The sequence below is a fragment of the Cherax quadricarinatus genome, chromosome 52 (assembly GCF_038502225.1).
Source record: "Cherax quadricarinatus isolate ZL_2023a chromosome 52, ASM3850222v1, whole genome shotgun sequence".
Classification (NCBI taxonomy): domain Eukaryota; kingdom Metazoa; phylum Arthropoda; class Malacostraca; order Decapoda; family Parastacidae; genus Cherax; species Cherax quadricarinatus.
Genome location: NC_091343.1, coordinates 21,086,191 through 21,100,550, shown reverse-complemented (window position 1 = coordinate 21,100,550; position 14,360 = coordinate 21,086,191). Strand labels below are relative to the sequence as shown.

Genomic DNA, 14,360 nt, shown 5'->3' with positions numbered 1-14,360 from the left:
AGCATACGAAGATAAACGTAAAATTTATGTCAGCTACTGCTAAAAATAATGAACATATAATTACAGGAATAACTGACGTAAATGTAGATATAATTAAAAGTTAACCTTACCATCTAAAATAATATTTTTTTTGCCAAAGAGTGTAGTGAAGCTTATAAAATAATTACATGCAGTTACCCCCTAAGTCTAAAGCAATGGAGTGTTTCTTTTAAGCAAAGGTACTAGTTTTGTTTAGTTTTAAGGGACGTGCTAATTATCCGAAGTCCTGAGAAAGGAAGATTAGTTCCCTAAGTCTTTAAATAAGGTGTAAGTTCCTTTAAGATAAGGCAATGCAATGAATTTGGATAAGATAACAATTCCTAGCTTGTAAAATGAAGTGTAAGATATCAGCTCCTAGTCTGTAAAGTGAGGTGTAGGATAACAGCTCTTGGGTCGTTCAATGAGCTGAAGCAAGATCTTAACCGTAAGAACCTTAAAATGACCCGAGTAAGAAGGATGTTTTTCCTTTATTTTGTCGTAGCTTCGGTCCAAAGCGGTGGAGATGCGCGTCCGTGCAGTGGACAGCGGGACGCCATCGCTGTGGACGACGGTACCCGTCAGCGTGCACGTGGTGTCCTCGGGGGAATTGCCCCCCTCCGTGGTCAAGCAGGAGCCGCTCCGGCCAGCCATTCCGGAGAACACCACAGAGAACACCGAAGTGGCTGTTCTCTGTGCCAGGTGAGAGGTAGCCAAGAACAGGGGACCACACTTGGTCCTAGGGAATATGGACCCCGGGAGAGCTGGCCCCAGGGAAGAGAAACCCTGGAAAAGTAGATCCCAGGAAAGAGGGACCCCGGGAGAGTAGGTCCCAGGAAAGAAAGACCCTGGGAGAGTAGGTCCCAGGAAAGAGGGACCCCGGGAGAGTAGGTCCCAGGAAAGAGGGACCCTGGGAGAGTAGGTCCCAGAAAAGAGGGAACCTGGGAGAGTAGGTGCCAGGAAAGAAGGACCCTGGGAGAGTAGGTCCCAGGAAAGAAAGACCCTGGGAGAGTAGGTCCCCGGGGGAGCTAGTCACACAGGAAGGTACCCATCAAAGAAATCTGTTCAGGGACTCCATACAGAGGGAGGTCCCAAGGGAAGTAACCCCACGGAAAAGAGGTGTCAGGGGTCCCAATGGATGGGACCACAGGCAAAGGTACATCCCGCCTTCCCAGTACAATGTGTAATATGTAATCGTGTTTGGGTTTCTCAGAAGTAGTTTACTTCGTAAGTCGATAATTTGAGGAAATGTTCATTTATTCAGATGAACGTTCAATTTAATACGTGGGAGAGACCTGTTTCTCTCTCTCTCTCTCTCTCTCTCTCTCTCTCTCTCTTTTTTTTTTTTTACACAGGGTTTGACAAGGTTAAGGATCCTAGCTTTATTGACAGCTATATTACAGGTTAAGGATTCCTAATTTTATTGGCAAGCTAAGAGCTGTTACCTACATCAGCTCATTTGAAAGCATTTTTATTGTTATGAGACATACAAGTACGGAACAGGATGAAGTTGGAGCCATCTGTGGGCCAGCATTTTCATTTGATCAACTGACTTTATCTCGTTGACATCATTATGCTGTACGAATATGTTCCATACTCGAGTCATCCTGGGTATGTATGATCTCAGATGGAGTGATGTTCTGGAGAAGGGTACAGCCAGAGTGAAGTTGCTGCTTTCTGCCCGTCTTGAGGCATAAAAGCTTGTTTCACGCTGTCCTCGAAGTGGATCCAATGTGGTATTTTGACAATATTGGCCTTGTACATAACAGTAAGGCCACCCACATCCCTCCTATGTTGAAGGCTCTGCTGAAATGACAGATCTATCCAGGATGGGTCCAGGCGAGAGATGAGACGTCTTGCTCTGTTCTCTACTCTGTCAAGCAGTCGCAGATGAGAGGGGGGGCAGGAAAACCAAGAAAGTGGAGCATACTCAAGGTGTGAGCGTACGTGTGCCTCGTACAGGATCTTGCAACCCCTACTGTCAAGCAGATGCGAGATACGGCGAAGTGCTGTAAGCTTCCTGGCTGCCTTGTTTGCAAGATTTACAACATGGTTCTTCATGGTTAGTTTGGAGTCTCTCTCTCTCTCTCTCTCTCTCTCTCTCACTCTCTCTCTCTCTGAAGGGCTCTGAATTCAAGGAACTGGAGCTACTTTTCTCCTTCCTCGGGTCTGACCTCAATGCCTCCCATATTCTGGGCGCTGTATGGGGGGCCCATACGGATTTAACGCTTTCCCGTAAATGTAATAAAGAGGTGTGATAATTCGTAGAGGAAGAGAAGAACATCAATAAAAATTGGCTGGTGTTTGAGGTTTCTTTATTGCAAAGCTGAAAATATTTATTAAAACCAGCTGGAGAGAGAGAGAGAGAGAGAAAGAGAGAGAGAGAGAGAGAGAGAGAGAGAGAGAGAGAGAGAGAGAGAGAGAGAGAGAGAGAGAGAAAGGAATGGCGACGTTTGTTCCAATCAAAAAATTTTTCAACAACAATGCCTTTTACGTGTGTTGCTTCCCTTCACACGTCCCTCCAATCATCCCTCCCTCCATTCCTCTCTCCTTCCCTCCATTGGTCTCTCTCTCTGTCTCTGTCTCTCTCTCTCTCTCTCTCTCTCTCTCTCTCTCTCTCTCTCTCTCTCTCTCTCTCTCTCTCTCTCTCTCTCTCTCGCTTCCTTCATAACTCTCTTCCTTACTCCTTCAGTTCATTTCTCCTTTTCTCCCTCTCTATCCCTTGATTTCTACCTTCTTCTCTCCCTCTCCCTGTCTCTCAGACCGTTCCTCCACCACTCCAGATACCGTTTGGTCTAAAGCCAGACTCTCAGCCAGACTCTCAGCCAGACTCTCAACCACACTCTCAGCCAGAAGAATACTGCCATAAATAATTCACATCAGGCCAGCAACACTGCGTCTAATTTTTCTTGCTGCTTCTCCTGTCCACCCAGATCCTTCCGTCTTGTCGCTATTCCTTTCTTTCCTTCTTGTCAGTTTTTTTTCCATGTCGTCGCTGCTTCTTTCCTTCTGTCTTGGTGCTTTTTTTCTTCCTTGTTGCTATTCCCTTCTTTTCGTCTTCTTATTCTCTTCTGTTATAATTGCTATGCACTTTCTTTCGTCCCTTGTTGCAGGATTCAAGTTTTTATATATGCTTTCCTCTTCTTCCTTTCCGTTTTCCATCCTAACTTCCCCCTCTCTCCCACGTACTTCCACACCTCTCGTATCAACCCCACTCCAACACCCTTCGCTTCCCCCTCTCCTTCCTTCCCCACTCATTTCACTCCCTCTCCTCCTACCCGACACACGTCACCTCCCTCCTCCCTTCTATTCCCCTGTCTGTCTCTACACCTCACCACTCATGGGTGTAACAAACATCACTTGACGAGTGTGGTCCCTTAGAGTTACCTCACCTCTCATAAGTTATTCATCACGAGCATGATTTACCCTTTAATGAGATGATTGTGTACCTGAGATGATGTCCAGAATCACAGTGAGAGTTCCAAGATTGTGTGAGATAATCCAAATTTGTTACTTTACTGTTGTTTGCATGGATCATTGAGTTGTTTATCTGTGTTGTTCATTCCAACATGTTATGTTTACAGTTTGCAAAGGGTAATTTCAGGACTCTCTCTCTCTCTCTCTCTCTTTCTCTCTCTCTCTCTCTCTCTCTCTTTCTGTTCATTATCTTTTTCTTCACCCTCTGCTCCCCTGAGGAGCATCAAGGCAGCCTCTTTGAAGGGTGATGAGGAAAATATTCTTTTAGCATTCTTTATTTAAGGCGACTTATCAAAAGTTGGCGATCATCAGTGAGCGATGTCCTGCCGGCCGCCCAGGATGCTGCTGCCTTCATCTCCGCCTCCCCTTTCTTTCGCCTTCTCTCCCTTATCCTCCTCTTCCCTCTCCTCGTCTCTTTATTTGTCTATTTCCTTTTCCCTTTTTCCCATCCTATCTCTCCTTCCCCAATTTTCTCTTTTCTCCCTCAATCTCTTATTCTCCTTTCATCCCCACATTTGATCTCATTCTCACCACTTTTTTCCTCTCCTCTCATTTCCCCTCTTTTCGTTTTCCCTGTCTTCTCTCTTCCTCTCTCTCCTTTCAGCCTTTTCCTCCTATTCTTTTCTTCATCCAGTGGATGAAGCAGCAGATTCACAATTCTTTTTGTCTCCACCTTCCTCTCTGTCTCTTGCCAGTTCTCTTCTATTCTTCTCTTCACAGATGTATCAAATCTTTCTTCCCCCCTCTTTTCCCTAGCACATCACTCCACCCCATTCCCCTCACGGCTACCTTCCATTGTATCTTCCCCTCACACTCGTATCTAAGCAGCTTTCACAAAATTCTCCCCCTCCCATTTTCTCTATAACCCCTATAGAGAGGCTCCACCCCCCCCCCCAATGCTTCTATCTTCCCTCTCCTTCCTCTCATCTCCCAAACAGTTGGGCAAACTATACTGATAGGAGTTAAAACAATGATTTTTGTAAATATATGTTGTCACTCTAAAGGAAAAAATATATACCTCATTAACAGGTCATTTGCATGAATAAGACCCCGTATCAGGAAAGACTTATCCTGTCTCCTGACGTCTAAAACATACTCCAAGGAAAGCGATATGATGCACCATTAAAGTCTTGTCCTGCTAGGTATATATGACTGAGTCTTCTCCCATCCTTTAGACACATTACACACTGTAAGCCACCTCTATCCCCCAGCCTAGCCTTGCCTTGCTTAATTAATGTAATATGTAACGTAATTCTGCCAAACTTATCTTGGGCCAGCTTAAATATATCTCGTTTTGCTTGGCATTATTGAAGTGTGTTAGTACCATGATGTTCAGGCTGGTTTTCATAGTGTTATTACAGCACTAAATTTACGCTCAGTGTATATGCATATTCGGATCCATGTATATATTTGTTTCTTTTCCTCAAACTGTGATAATGAAATTACCATAAATTTGATATCCACTGTGGGACAAACCATGCCGAGGAATGGTAATTTCCGTATGATAGTAACTCCAGCCCGGCTAGAACGAAATTTTTATTCTGTTTTTTTCCTTCCGTGTTATGGATAAGCCATTCTGTTAGATAGTAATTCCAATGTAACCTAACTCTAGCTCTTCTGCAGGAGGGAAAGCAGTTTCCATAGTTACTGAGCTCAAGAGTGGAATGCTTGGCGATATTCTCACCTCCTCACTGAAGTCTTCTATCCTCAGTCTTGAATGACAGGGAAGCATATCGAGCTTATTTTTCCAGTATTTAACCATCATGTAGAATATATGTACATACCTCTCACCCATAGAAAAACATTACACATTACTTTCCTCCCCACTTGCAGCTTAGAGGAGAACATTGCTCCCCTACTTATTCTTACCCTTAGAGATACGACACTCCATAAAACGCCTTCTTTCCTCTTTTTGAGACCTTTTCTCACACAATTTCTATTTCCCTTAGAGACAATACGTTTTATAAACTTTCTTTTCTCTTAAAAGTAGATTTCTCTTAAACGTCTCTATATATCCCCCTACGCCCCTGTCTCTCCTTTCAAAGGTATATTATATCCAATACGCTTTCATTAGAGGTATATTTTACCTCATACACTTCTGTATCTCCCATCAGACTCACATAACGCCCAATAGTGCTCTAATAGCTTCAGTCAACGTTATATTTCACCCGATAGTTACCTATATCTTTCCTCAGAGGAATATTTCACCCTATACCCCTCTATATGTCCATTCAGAGGAATGTTTCACTTGATATGCTCGTGGTCATCCACAGGTCCAACCTGCCTGACAACCCCAACGTGTACTTCACACTCCTGAATGGCAACACCAGAGACGCCAACTCTGATGGAACCTTCGCTATCAGGTAAACATCAAGACTGCTATCATAAAGACTGCTATCGCTATACTCTTCCCTTTTAAGATCAATCATATACAAATTTACTGCTATTCCCGAGACTGCTATCATTAAGACTGCTATAATTAAGACTTCTATCATTAAGACTGCTATTATTAAGACCGCTATCACTAAGACTGTTATCATTAAGACTGCTATCATTAAGACTGCTATCATTAAGACTACTATTATTAAGACCGCTATCACTAAGACTGTTATCATTAAGACTTCTATCATTAAGACTGCTATTATTAAGACCGCTATCACTAAGACTGCTATCATTAAGACTGCTATCACTGAGACTGCTATCATTAAGACTGCTATCACTAAGACTGCTATCACTAAGAACGCTATCAGAAAGATTTCTATCATTAAGACTGCTATCATTAAGACTTCTATCATTAACACTGCTGTCACTAAGACTGCTATCATTAAGACTGCTATCATTAACACTGCTGTCACTAAGACTGCTATCACTAATACTGCTATCACTGAGACTGCTATCATTAAGACTGCTATTATTAAGACCGCTATCACTAAGACTGCTATCACTAAGACTGCTATCATTAAGACTGCTATCATAAAGACTGCTATCACTTAGACTTTTATCATTAAGTCTGCTATCATTAAGACTGCTACCATCACGACTGTTACCATCACGACTGTTACCATCACGACTGCTACCATCACGACTGTTACCATCACGGCTGCTACCATCACGACTGTTACCATCACGACTGTTACCATCACGACTGTTACCATCACGACTGTTACCATCACGACTGTTACCATCACGACTGTTACCATCACGACTGATACCATCACGACTGTTACCATCACGAGTGCTACCTTCACGACTATCATCAAAACTGTTGTTTCTATTCTCTCTCGCCAGGACAAAATACTAACGAAGATAACGTTTCATTTGACTTGACAACGCTAATTATCTAAGCAATTATCTTGACAACGCTTGCTGGTGTTTTGATAACACCGTTTTTGACTCGACAGCTCTGCCACTTCCTCTTGACAGCGTTCGTAGCGTCTTGACAATTTTGTTATTGCTTTTGACAATTCTTCCTCTTTTTGACAACGCTGCTGTTATCACGACCCCTCAAGGAAGGTTCCTTGATGTTGGTGAGGGGCTCTTGATTTAGGGAATTGGATCTGTGCTCCAGTTCCCCGAATTAAGCCTGAATGCCTTCCACATCCCCCCAGGCGCTGTATAATCCTCCGGGTTTAGCGCTTCCCCCTTGATTATAATAATAATAATAATAATGCTGTTATCACTGGACTTTCAACTGCTTCAGCAACGAAGTTTTTTTGGGGGGGACAAAGTTGTTTTAATTTCTCTTAACGCTGTTTACCTCAAGGGTATTAGAATATAAAGAAGGTGCAGAATGGGCTCTAGAAAATACTTCTTTGCCTTTAAGAAGACGTAATGGATGTCTTTAAGTAATCATAAAGTATCCAAATATATACAAAAATAACCCGCACGTAGAGAAAGAAGCTTATGGCGAAGTTACGGTCCGATTTGGATCATTTACAAGTCACACTAACACACGAAGGTGAGAGAGCTGCTATATATAGGCGAGTGGGACGGACGAGACGTAGAGAGGAAGGTGGTGGAGGTAAATCTGATAGTGTAAGCAGTATTAGAAGTAGTGTTATTGTTACTTGTAAATGGTCCAAGTCGGACTGAAACGTCGTTGTAAGCTCCTTTTTCCTATGTCCGGGTTATTTGTATTGTTCCAGTCATGATATTATCTTTTTGTTTTTTGTTTTGTCAGTTCCGTGGGTCATCTCCCCTGGCAGTCCTGTCCCAGTTAGGTCTTAGATGCACGTCAGTGTGTTCCAGTCAAGAACAAGAAGGCATAATACCGTGACTGGAACAATAGGAGAGAGAAGTTTATGTCATCCTCCCCTTCGTGTGTTAGTGTGCCATGTAAATGGTCCACGTCGAACTGAAACGTGTAATGTGTTCTGGTCTAATTGATATGTCCAAGATGGACAAAAATGAATCCTAGGAGAACGAATATGTCTTAGTCTCTAAGTGTCCTTTTCCAGACATATTCTAATGGGATATTCAGTGTTTTTACTTAAGTCTTCGTCTCTCAGTATCTCACGCTTCTGTCTCTCCCACTCCACTGTTTCTGCCTGTGTGTGGTGGGATGGGGATGGTGACACAGACGGCTGCCTGAGGGGCGTGGGGCGTGTGGAGACACTGCAGGAGTCACTATCTTCGTAGCCACCAGGAACCTTGACTTCGAGAGCGTCCAGGCGTACAAGCTCAACCTGCAGATTGTGGTGAGCTGCCAGGCACGCGTGTGCGTGTGCGTGTGCGTGTACGTGTGCGTGTGTGTGTGTACGTGTGCTCGTGTGTGTTCATTATTTCTTCAGTGGTTGTTTTGCTGTCTTGTATACTGTCCATTTTTGTGTACGTTTTTGTAGATATGTGTGTTTCTTTTACAGGTATATATATAATGTATATATATATATATATATATATAATATGTATATATATATAATGTATATATATATATATGTATATATATATATATGTATATATATATATATGTATATATATATATATATATATATATATATCTATATATATATATATATATTTTTTTTTTTATTTTTTATTATCACACCGGCCGATTCCCACCAAGGCAGGGTGGCCCGAAAAAGAAAAACTTTCACCATCATTCACTCCATCACTGTCTTGCCAGAAGGGTGCTTTACACTACAGTTTTTAAACTGCAACATTAACACCCCTCCTTCAGAGTGCAGGCACTGTACTTCCCATCTCCAGGACTCAAGTCCGGCCTGCCGGTTTCCCTGAATCCCTTCATAAATGTTACTTTGCTCACACTCCAACAGCACGTCAAGTATTAAAAACCATTTGTCTCCATTCACTCCTATCAAACACGCTCACGCATGCCTGCTGGAAGTCCAAGCCCCTCGCACACAAAACCTCCTTTACCCCCTCCCTCCAACCCTTCCTAGGCCGACCCCTACCCCCGCCTTCCTTCCACTACAGACTGATACACTCTTGAAGTCATTCTGTTTCGCTCCATTCTCTCTACATGTCCGAACCACCTCAACAACCCTTCCTCAGCCCTCTGGACAACAGTTTTGGTAATCCCGCACCTCCTCCTAACTTCCAAACTACGAATTCTCTGCATTATATTCACACCACACATTGCCCTCAGACATGACATCTCCACTGCTTCCAGCCTTCTCCTCGCTGCAACATTCATCACCCACGCTTCACACCCATATAAGAGCGTTGGTAAAACTATACCTCATTACCATTCTTTGCCTGCAAGGAAAGACTTCCTTTTGTCTCAAAACATACTCCTGAAAGCGCAATTCACTCATTTTTTCCTCTAATTATGACTGAGTCTTCCCATCCTTATAGACCCATCACACTGAACACTCCATCCCAGCCTAGCTCCTGAAATTTAATGTTGTCACTTTCTCCAACTTATTTTCCAACTTATATTCAATCTTTCATCTTGATCTTTTGGTTATCCTCATACTTACTTCTTTCCGTGTATTCACCTAAATTTTCTCTTTTGCACACCATTCAAATTTCCCCAACTCTGAAATGAATTCCAGAATTTGTTCCATAGGAGACACGGGAGGGAAATTTCCAGAAGAATCAGCCCGACAAACCAATTTTTATTTGTTTTTTCTTTTAATCAGCCTCTTTGCAAGACTCATTACTTCTTCAACCCCATCTATAAACTTTTATATTACTACCCAAGATAACGGTGATATCCACCTCCTCATGGTCTCTATCTCACTTTGACAGGGAAAAATTTATCTTTCAGTATTTAACTCTGAGAATATATGTACAACTCTTCCCCCTGCTTTTAAACTTCCTCCCCACTTGCAGCTTGAGAAACATCTGCCACATTGCCCTCTATCCACTCCTGTCAAAACGCTCTTTCCCAACCTTATCCACACAAGATTTTCTTTGGGCCTTATCTAAAACTCTTCTACTTATAAAGTGTTTCACTGTAAACGTCCCCTATACACCCCTACCCCCCTTTCCTCAAAGGTATATTATTCCCAATCTGCTTCATAAATTTTTTACTCACAATTCTTTCCATTAATAACGCCCATACACTTTACCAGGTTACTTTTCAACCAGATTATTACCTATATTTTTAGAGATTTATCCCTATGCCTTTATGTCCAAAGGAACCTTATATGCTCTGTCCAATCCACAGGTAACCTGCTACCCCCAACGACTTCATTAACTAATGGCAACAACCAAAACGCCAAACTATAACCTTCCCTGCTTTTAACATTTCAGCTGCTACCCATAAAGACTCCCTATCATTAACACTCCCTCACGAAACTCCACACTCAAACTGCTTCCTCAACTCTACAAGATGTTAAAATTCCTCTTCCCTATACACGAAATTAAGCTCCTACCCTTGATCGCATTTAAGACTCCAAATTCCTCTCATCTTAACCTGCCATACTAAACTCTTCCCATTTAATAACGCTCTCAAAAATTTTAACTCAAATCCATTTAGTTCTCTACTTAACTTATAATCTATCAAAACTGCTTATTTTCACTAAAAATTGTTGATAATACTCACCCACTAACTCTCATTTGCTCTATTTTACATCCCCTTCCCCAAAACTCTTCACTAAGCTGCATCATTAAACTCTCATATAATCTTATCCTTGACTTTCACTATTGTAAAACTTCTACCATCAACTTTTTCCATCACTACTCGTTCCCATCACATCCACCATCCGCTGTTCCTCCGCACCTCCCACTGTTCCTCCTGTACCACAGACTTTAATCACACTAACCATCACACTGTTCCAAATCTACCCCATACCTCTCAACTCGTTGTTTCATTCATCTAGCCCATCAATCCTAACAAAAAAGCGTTTCATACTTGACACCTAATTATCTTAGATTTCTTATAACCTTACTGGTTTTTCCCTTTTGCTCAAAGTTCTCCCTTTGATCGCTTCTACTCTTTACTTTTGTTAGTTTTACAATTCCTTTGAAACGCTCTGATATACTGACTTCCTCTTAAACATTTGGGGACCAAAGGGTTTTTAATTCTCAACGCTTTTATCTACTTAAATACAAAATCAAACTAAAATACTTCTTTTGCCTTTAAGAAGACGTAACTTGATTTCCTTTTCTAAAGTATCCATTATATAACTAAACCCGCCTATACAAAGAACTTATGGTCAATTATCACGTTTGGACCATTTACAAACTACCTACCACAAGCTCTCAAAGCTCCCTACTTTAGCATCAAGTCCTAACAGAATTGAGTTCTATCAGTGAAAAGGCTCTAGACATTCACTTAAATGTCTCACTGAAATCTCTTTAGCTTCCTTCTTCCTATTCCGTTATTTGTATTTCTCCATCCAAACTTTTTTTTTGATTTGTCAGTTCCTGTTTCTCCTTGCCATAACTGATCAGTTTAACTTAATGCACTCATTCCTTTGCTCTGAAGGCATATCCCGTAGGATACTCGAGATTTAATCCTCCTTGTGTTATCCATGAAATGGTCCACGTCGCTGAAACTTATGTTTCTGCTTAGGCCAGATGACATCCAACTATTTCATGAAAACCCGAATCTTTGTCTTAGTCATCCCAAGTGTCCTTTCCAGACATTTCTAAGGAATCCCAGTTTTATAAGTTTTTCTTCTTCTCTTAGTATGTCACGCTGGAAGTTACTACTCCATTGTCTGCATTTTAGTGGATGATTCACAGACGGCGCTAGGGCTTACTGGAGAAAGGGGATTTCTTTGCCACTCAGGAAACTGACTTCGAGAAGTCACGACAAGTACCTAATTTAGCTGCAAGGAGCTGTGGTGTGTGTGCGTGTAGTGTATGCTGTGTGTGTCTCGTGAAGTGTATTATTCTCAGTGGTTGTTTGAGTAGCTTGATATGCCCTTTTTGTTATCTTAGTAGTGTTTTATGAAGGATAGAAAAATAAAATAGCAATATACCATATAAAAAATTATACAGTTTTTGTTATACAATATCTAGTATTTATATATTATATATGGTTATATAATACTATATATATATATATATATATATATATATATATATATATATATATATATATATATATATATATATATATATATATATATATATATATATATATATATATATATATAAGTGTGTGTGTGTAATTCATAATATTTCTCTATTCTTCCCCTTCCATTCAACCGACTCTTCTTTCCTCTTAACTTCACTCCTTCTTCAATTCTCTTCTACTTGTCTTTCTCTTCTCTTCCACTCTACTTCTACTTTTTGTCCTCGACTTTATTTCTTACTCCTTTTCTATCCCTCTCCTTCACCTTTTCCACTTTCCCGTCCACCTTCTCCATTTCTTCCTTCACTGTCCCTTTCAACTTCATTTCCCCACTTGCTTCTTTCTCTTACTGTCTCCTTACTTTTATTTCCAAAACTTTTCACCTTTTTTTTTTACTTTCCCGTTGCCACTCTCTTTACCCTTTTCTTATTACCACTTTCGCTCTATTCCCTAACTCTTCCTACTCCCTCGTCAAAACATTTCTTCTTACTGTTTACTGATGGCTTCCCTTCTTCCTCCCTTCGTGTCCCTCCCTTCCTCCCGGTGGCCGTCCCCCTCTCCCCCAGAACGACAGGAACGCCCGTCAGGAGAAGCAGGTTGTGGTGGATATCGTAGACGTGAACGACAATGCTCCGCTACTTCAACCCTTTGACGGAGCAGTACTGGAGAACACAGACAGTACTCTCATCACAACCATCCAAGCTCTCGACAAGGATGCATCTCCACGCTTCAGACAGGTTGGTGTAGAAGCTCGCTCTCTCTCTCTCTCTCTCTCTCTCTCTCTCTCTCTCTCTCTCTCTCTCTCTCTCTCTCTCTCTCTCTCTCTCTCTCTCTCTCTCTCTCTCTCTCTCTCTCTCTCTCTCTCTCTCTCTCTCTCTCTCTCTCTCTCATTCATATATATATTTATATATACACAGCCTGTTATCTGATTCGTTAATACCGTCTTGGTCGTCTCTTACTAAACTCGTTAGATTAATGTAATGAGGTGAATCAAATATAATTGAACCCTCCTTCAAATGTGTAATTCCTTCCTTCAGAAAATAACACTTATGCTCCCGGATGTAAAATCTGTAATTAATTCATCAGTCTTAAAGGGGATCATTAAAACGCGATTAAACTGCAGAATCATCCTCTTATTAAACCAGATTTTATCACAGGAATCCACTGACAAGGTGCCGTTGTTGTACAGAAATCAGGTGAATACTTTACCACAGTGTCTAACATTGTTACGCAAGTGTAACATTGCAGTTAATGTTAGAAACAGTCTCTGCTTAATTAACCTGTTGGTCAATATTTTTTGTGCTGTAATCGCGTGCCTGCCACGTCACTAGCAGACGGGGACTCGAGCCTTCACTTCGGCTGGCGCTTAATTGACCCCCACACGGGTTTACCTCTTCAGCGGAGTAACAGTGGTAATTAAAATATATCGGTTAATAATTTAAAGCTAAATTTAATTAAATCTTAACCATAACTAACATTTTTAACCCCTACACTCTGACTAATATCATAACGTCCATCATCCTGATTACGGATGATGGATGTGTCTAATTAAAATGATTAACCCATTTTGGTAATTAACTCTTATATTTGAATCGAGTCAAACTAACATTAGCTAATAAATAAAACAAATAACATGTTAGTTTGAAATTTGGAGGAGAGTCAGTTCGCGAAATAATCCCGTTTTGTGGCTCGCGAAAATCGTAATATAGCGATTGTAAATAATTTAATATCTGGTGGGTCTGGAGTAAGCAATTTACTAGCTACTGGGTCGAGTGTAAACAATTTACTAGCTACTGGGTGGAGTGTAAACGATTTACAGCTTGCTGGGTACTGCCAACAATATGCTGAAGATAGTCGTTGAAAAGCAAACTTTTAGTGGGACATTTCGCTCTGTTTAGAGCTTGAGTTTAGGTACGAATCGGTAAAGCTCTCTACAGAGAGAAACGTAACTTGATAAAGCTCTACACACGGCGAAAGTAATTTAAAAAAAATAGCTCTACAGGGAGCGAATTGTGACACTCTATATAGAGTGATGCAAAGCTATATGAGCCTCTACATAGAGCGAAACGTTGTCCCAGTAAAATCTTGATATGAGTAATGTTTATAAACGTTTCGAAGATGGTCACACAGATTTTTCGGTCTCGGTCGACAGCTGACGTACTCGTTCGACGCCACTGCCTCCCCAGACGTCATGACCAAATTTACTCTCAAGCCCAACGGGGAACTGTGGACCACGAAGCCGCTGGACCGCGAAGAAGAGAAGCAGTACCGTATTCCCATCCAGGTCACGGACGGAGTAGCAGGTGAGTGTCGTACGTGTTCTTATGTACGTACCTTCCGTCCTTACGGCCGGGTAGCTATAGGTGTAAAATGTATATAC

General features: G+C 41.4%; 1 protein-coding gene across 3 annotated transcripts in view; it reads left to right on the top strand.

The window, feature by feature from the left end:
* Nucleotides 1-14,360, top strand: part of LOC128696882 (DE-cadherin-like) — a 497,484-nt gene that overhangs the window by 430,188 nt on the left and 52,936 nt on the right. For all 3 annotated transcript variants that reach the window (XR_011393438.1, XM_070096117.1, XM_070096116.1), the window contains 5 exons: nt 521-717; nt 5,766-5,855; nt 8,072-8,189; nt 12,547-12,717; nt 14,133-14,283. Coding sequence is in view for 2 of the 3 variants with exons in the window: in XM_070096117.1 (XP_069952218.1) it covers nt 521-717; nt 5,766-5,855; nt 8,072-8,189; nt 12,547-12,717; nt 14,133-14,283 (727 nt within the window). In the remaining variant the exon portion in view is untranslated. The remainder of the gene's footprint in view (nt 1-520; nt 718-5,765; nt 5,856-8,071; nt 8,190-12,546; nt 12,718-14,132; nt 14,284-14,360) is intronic.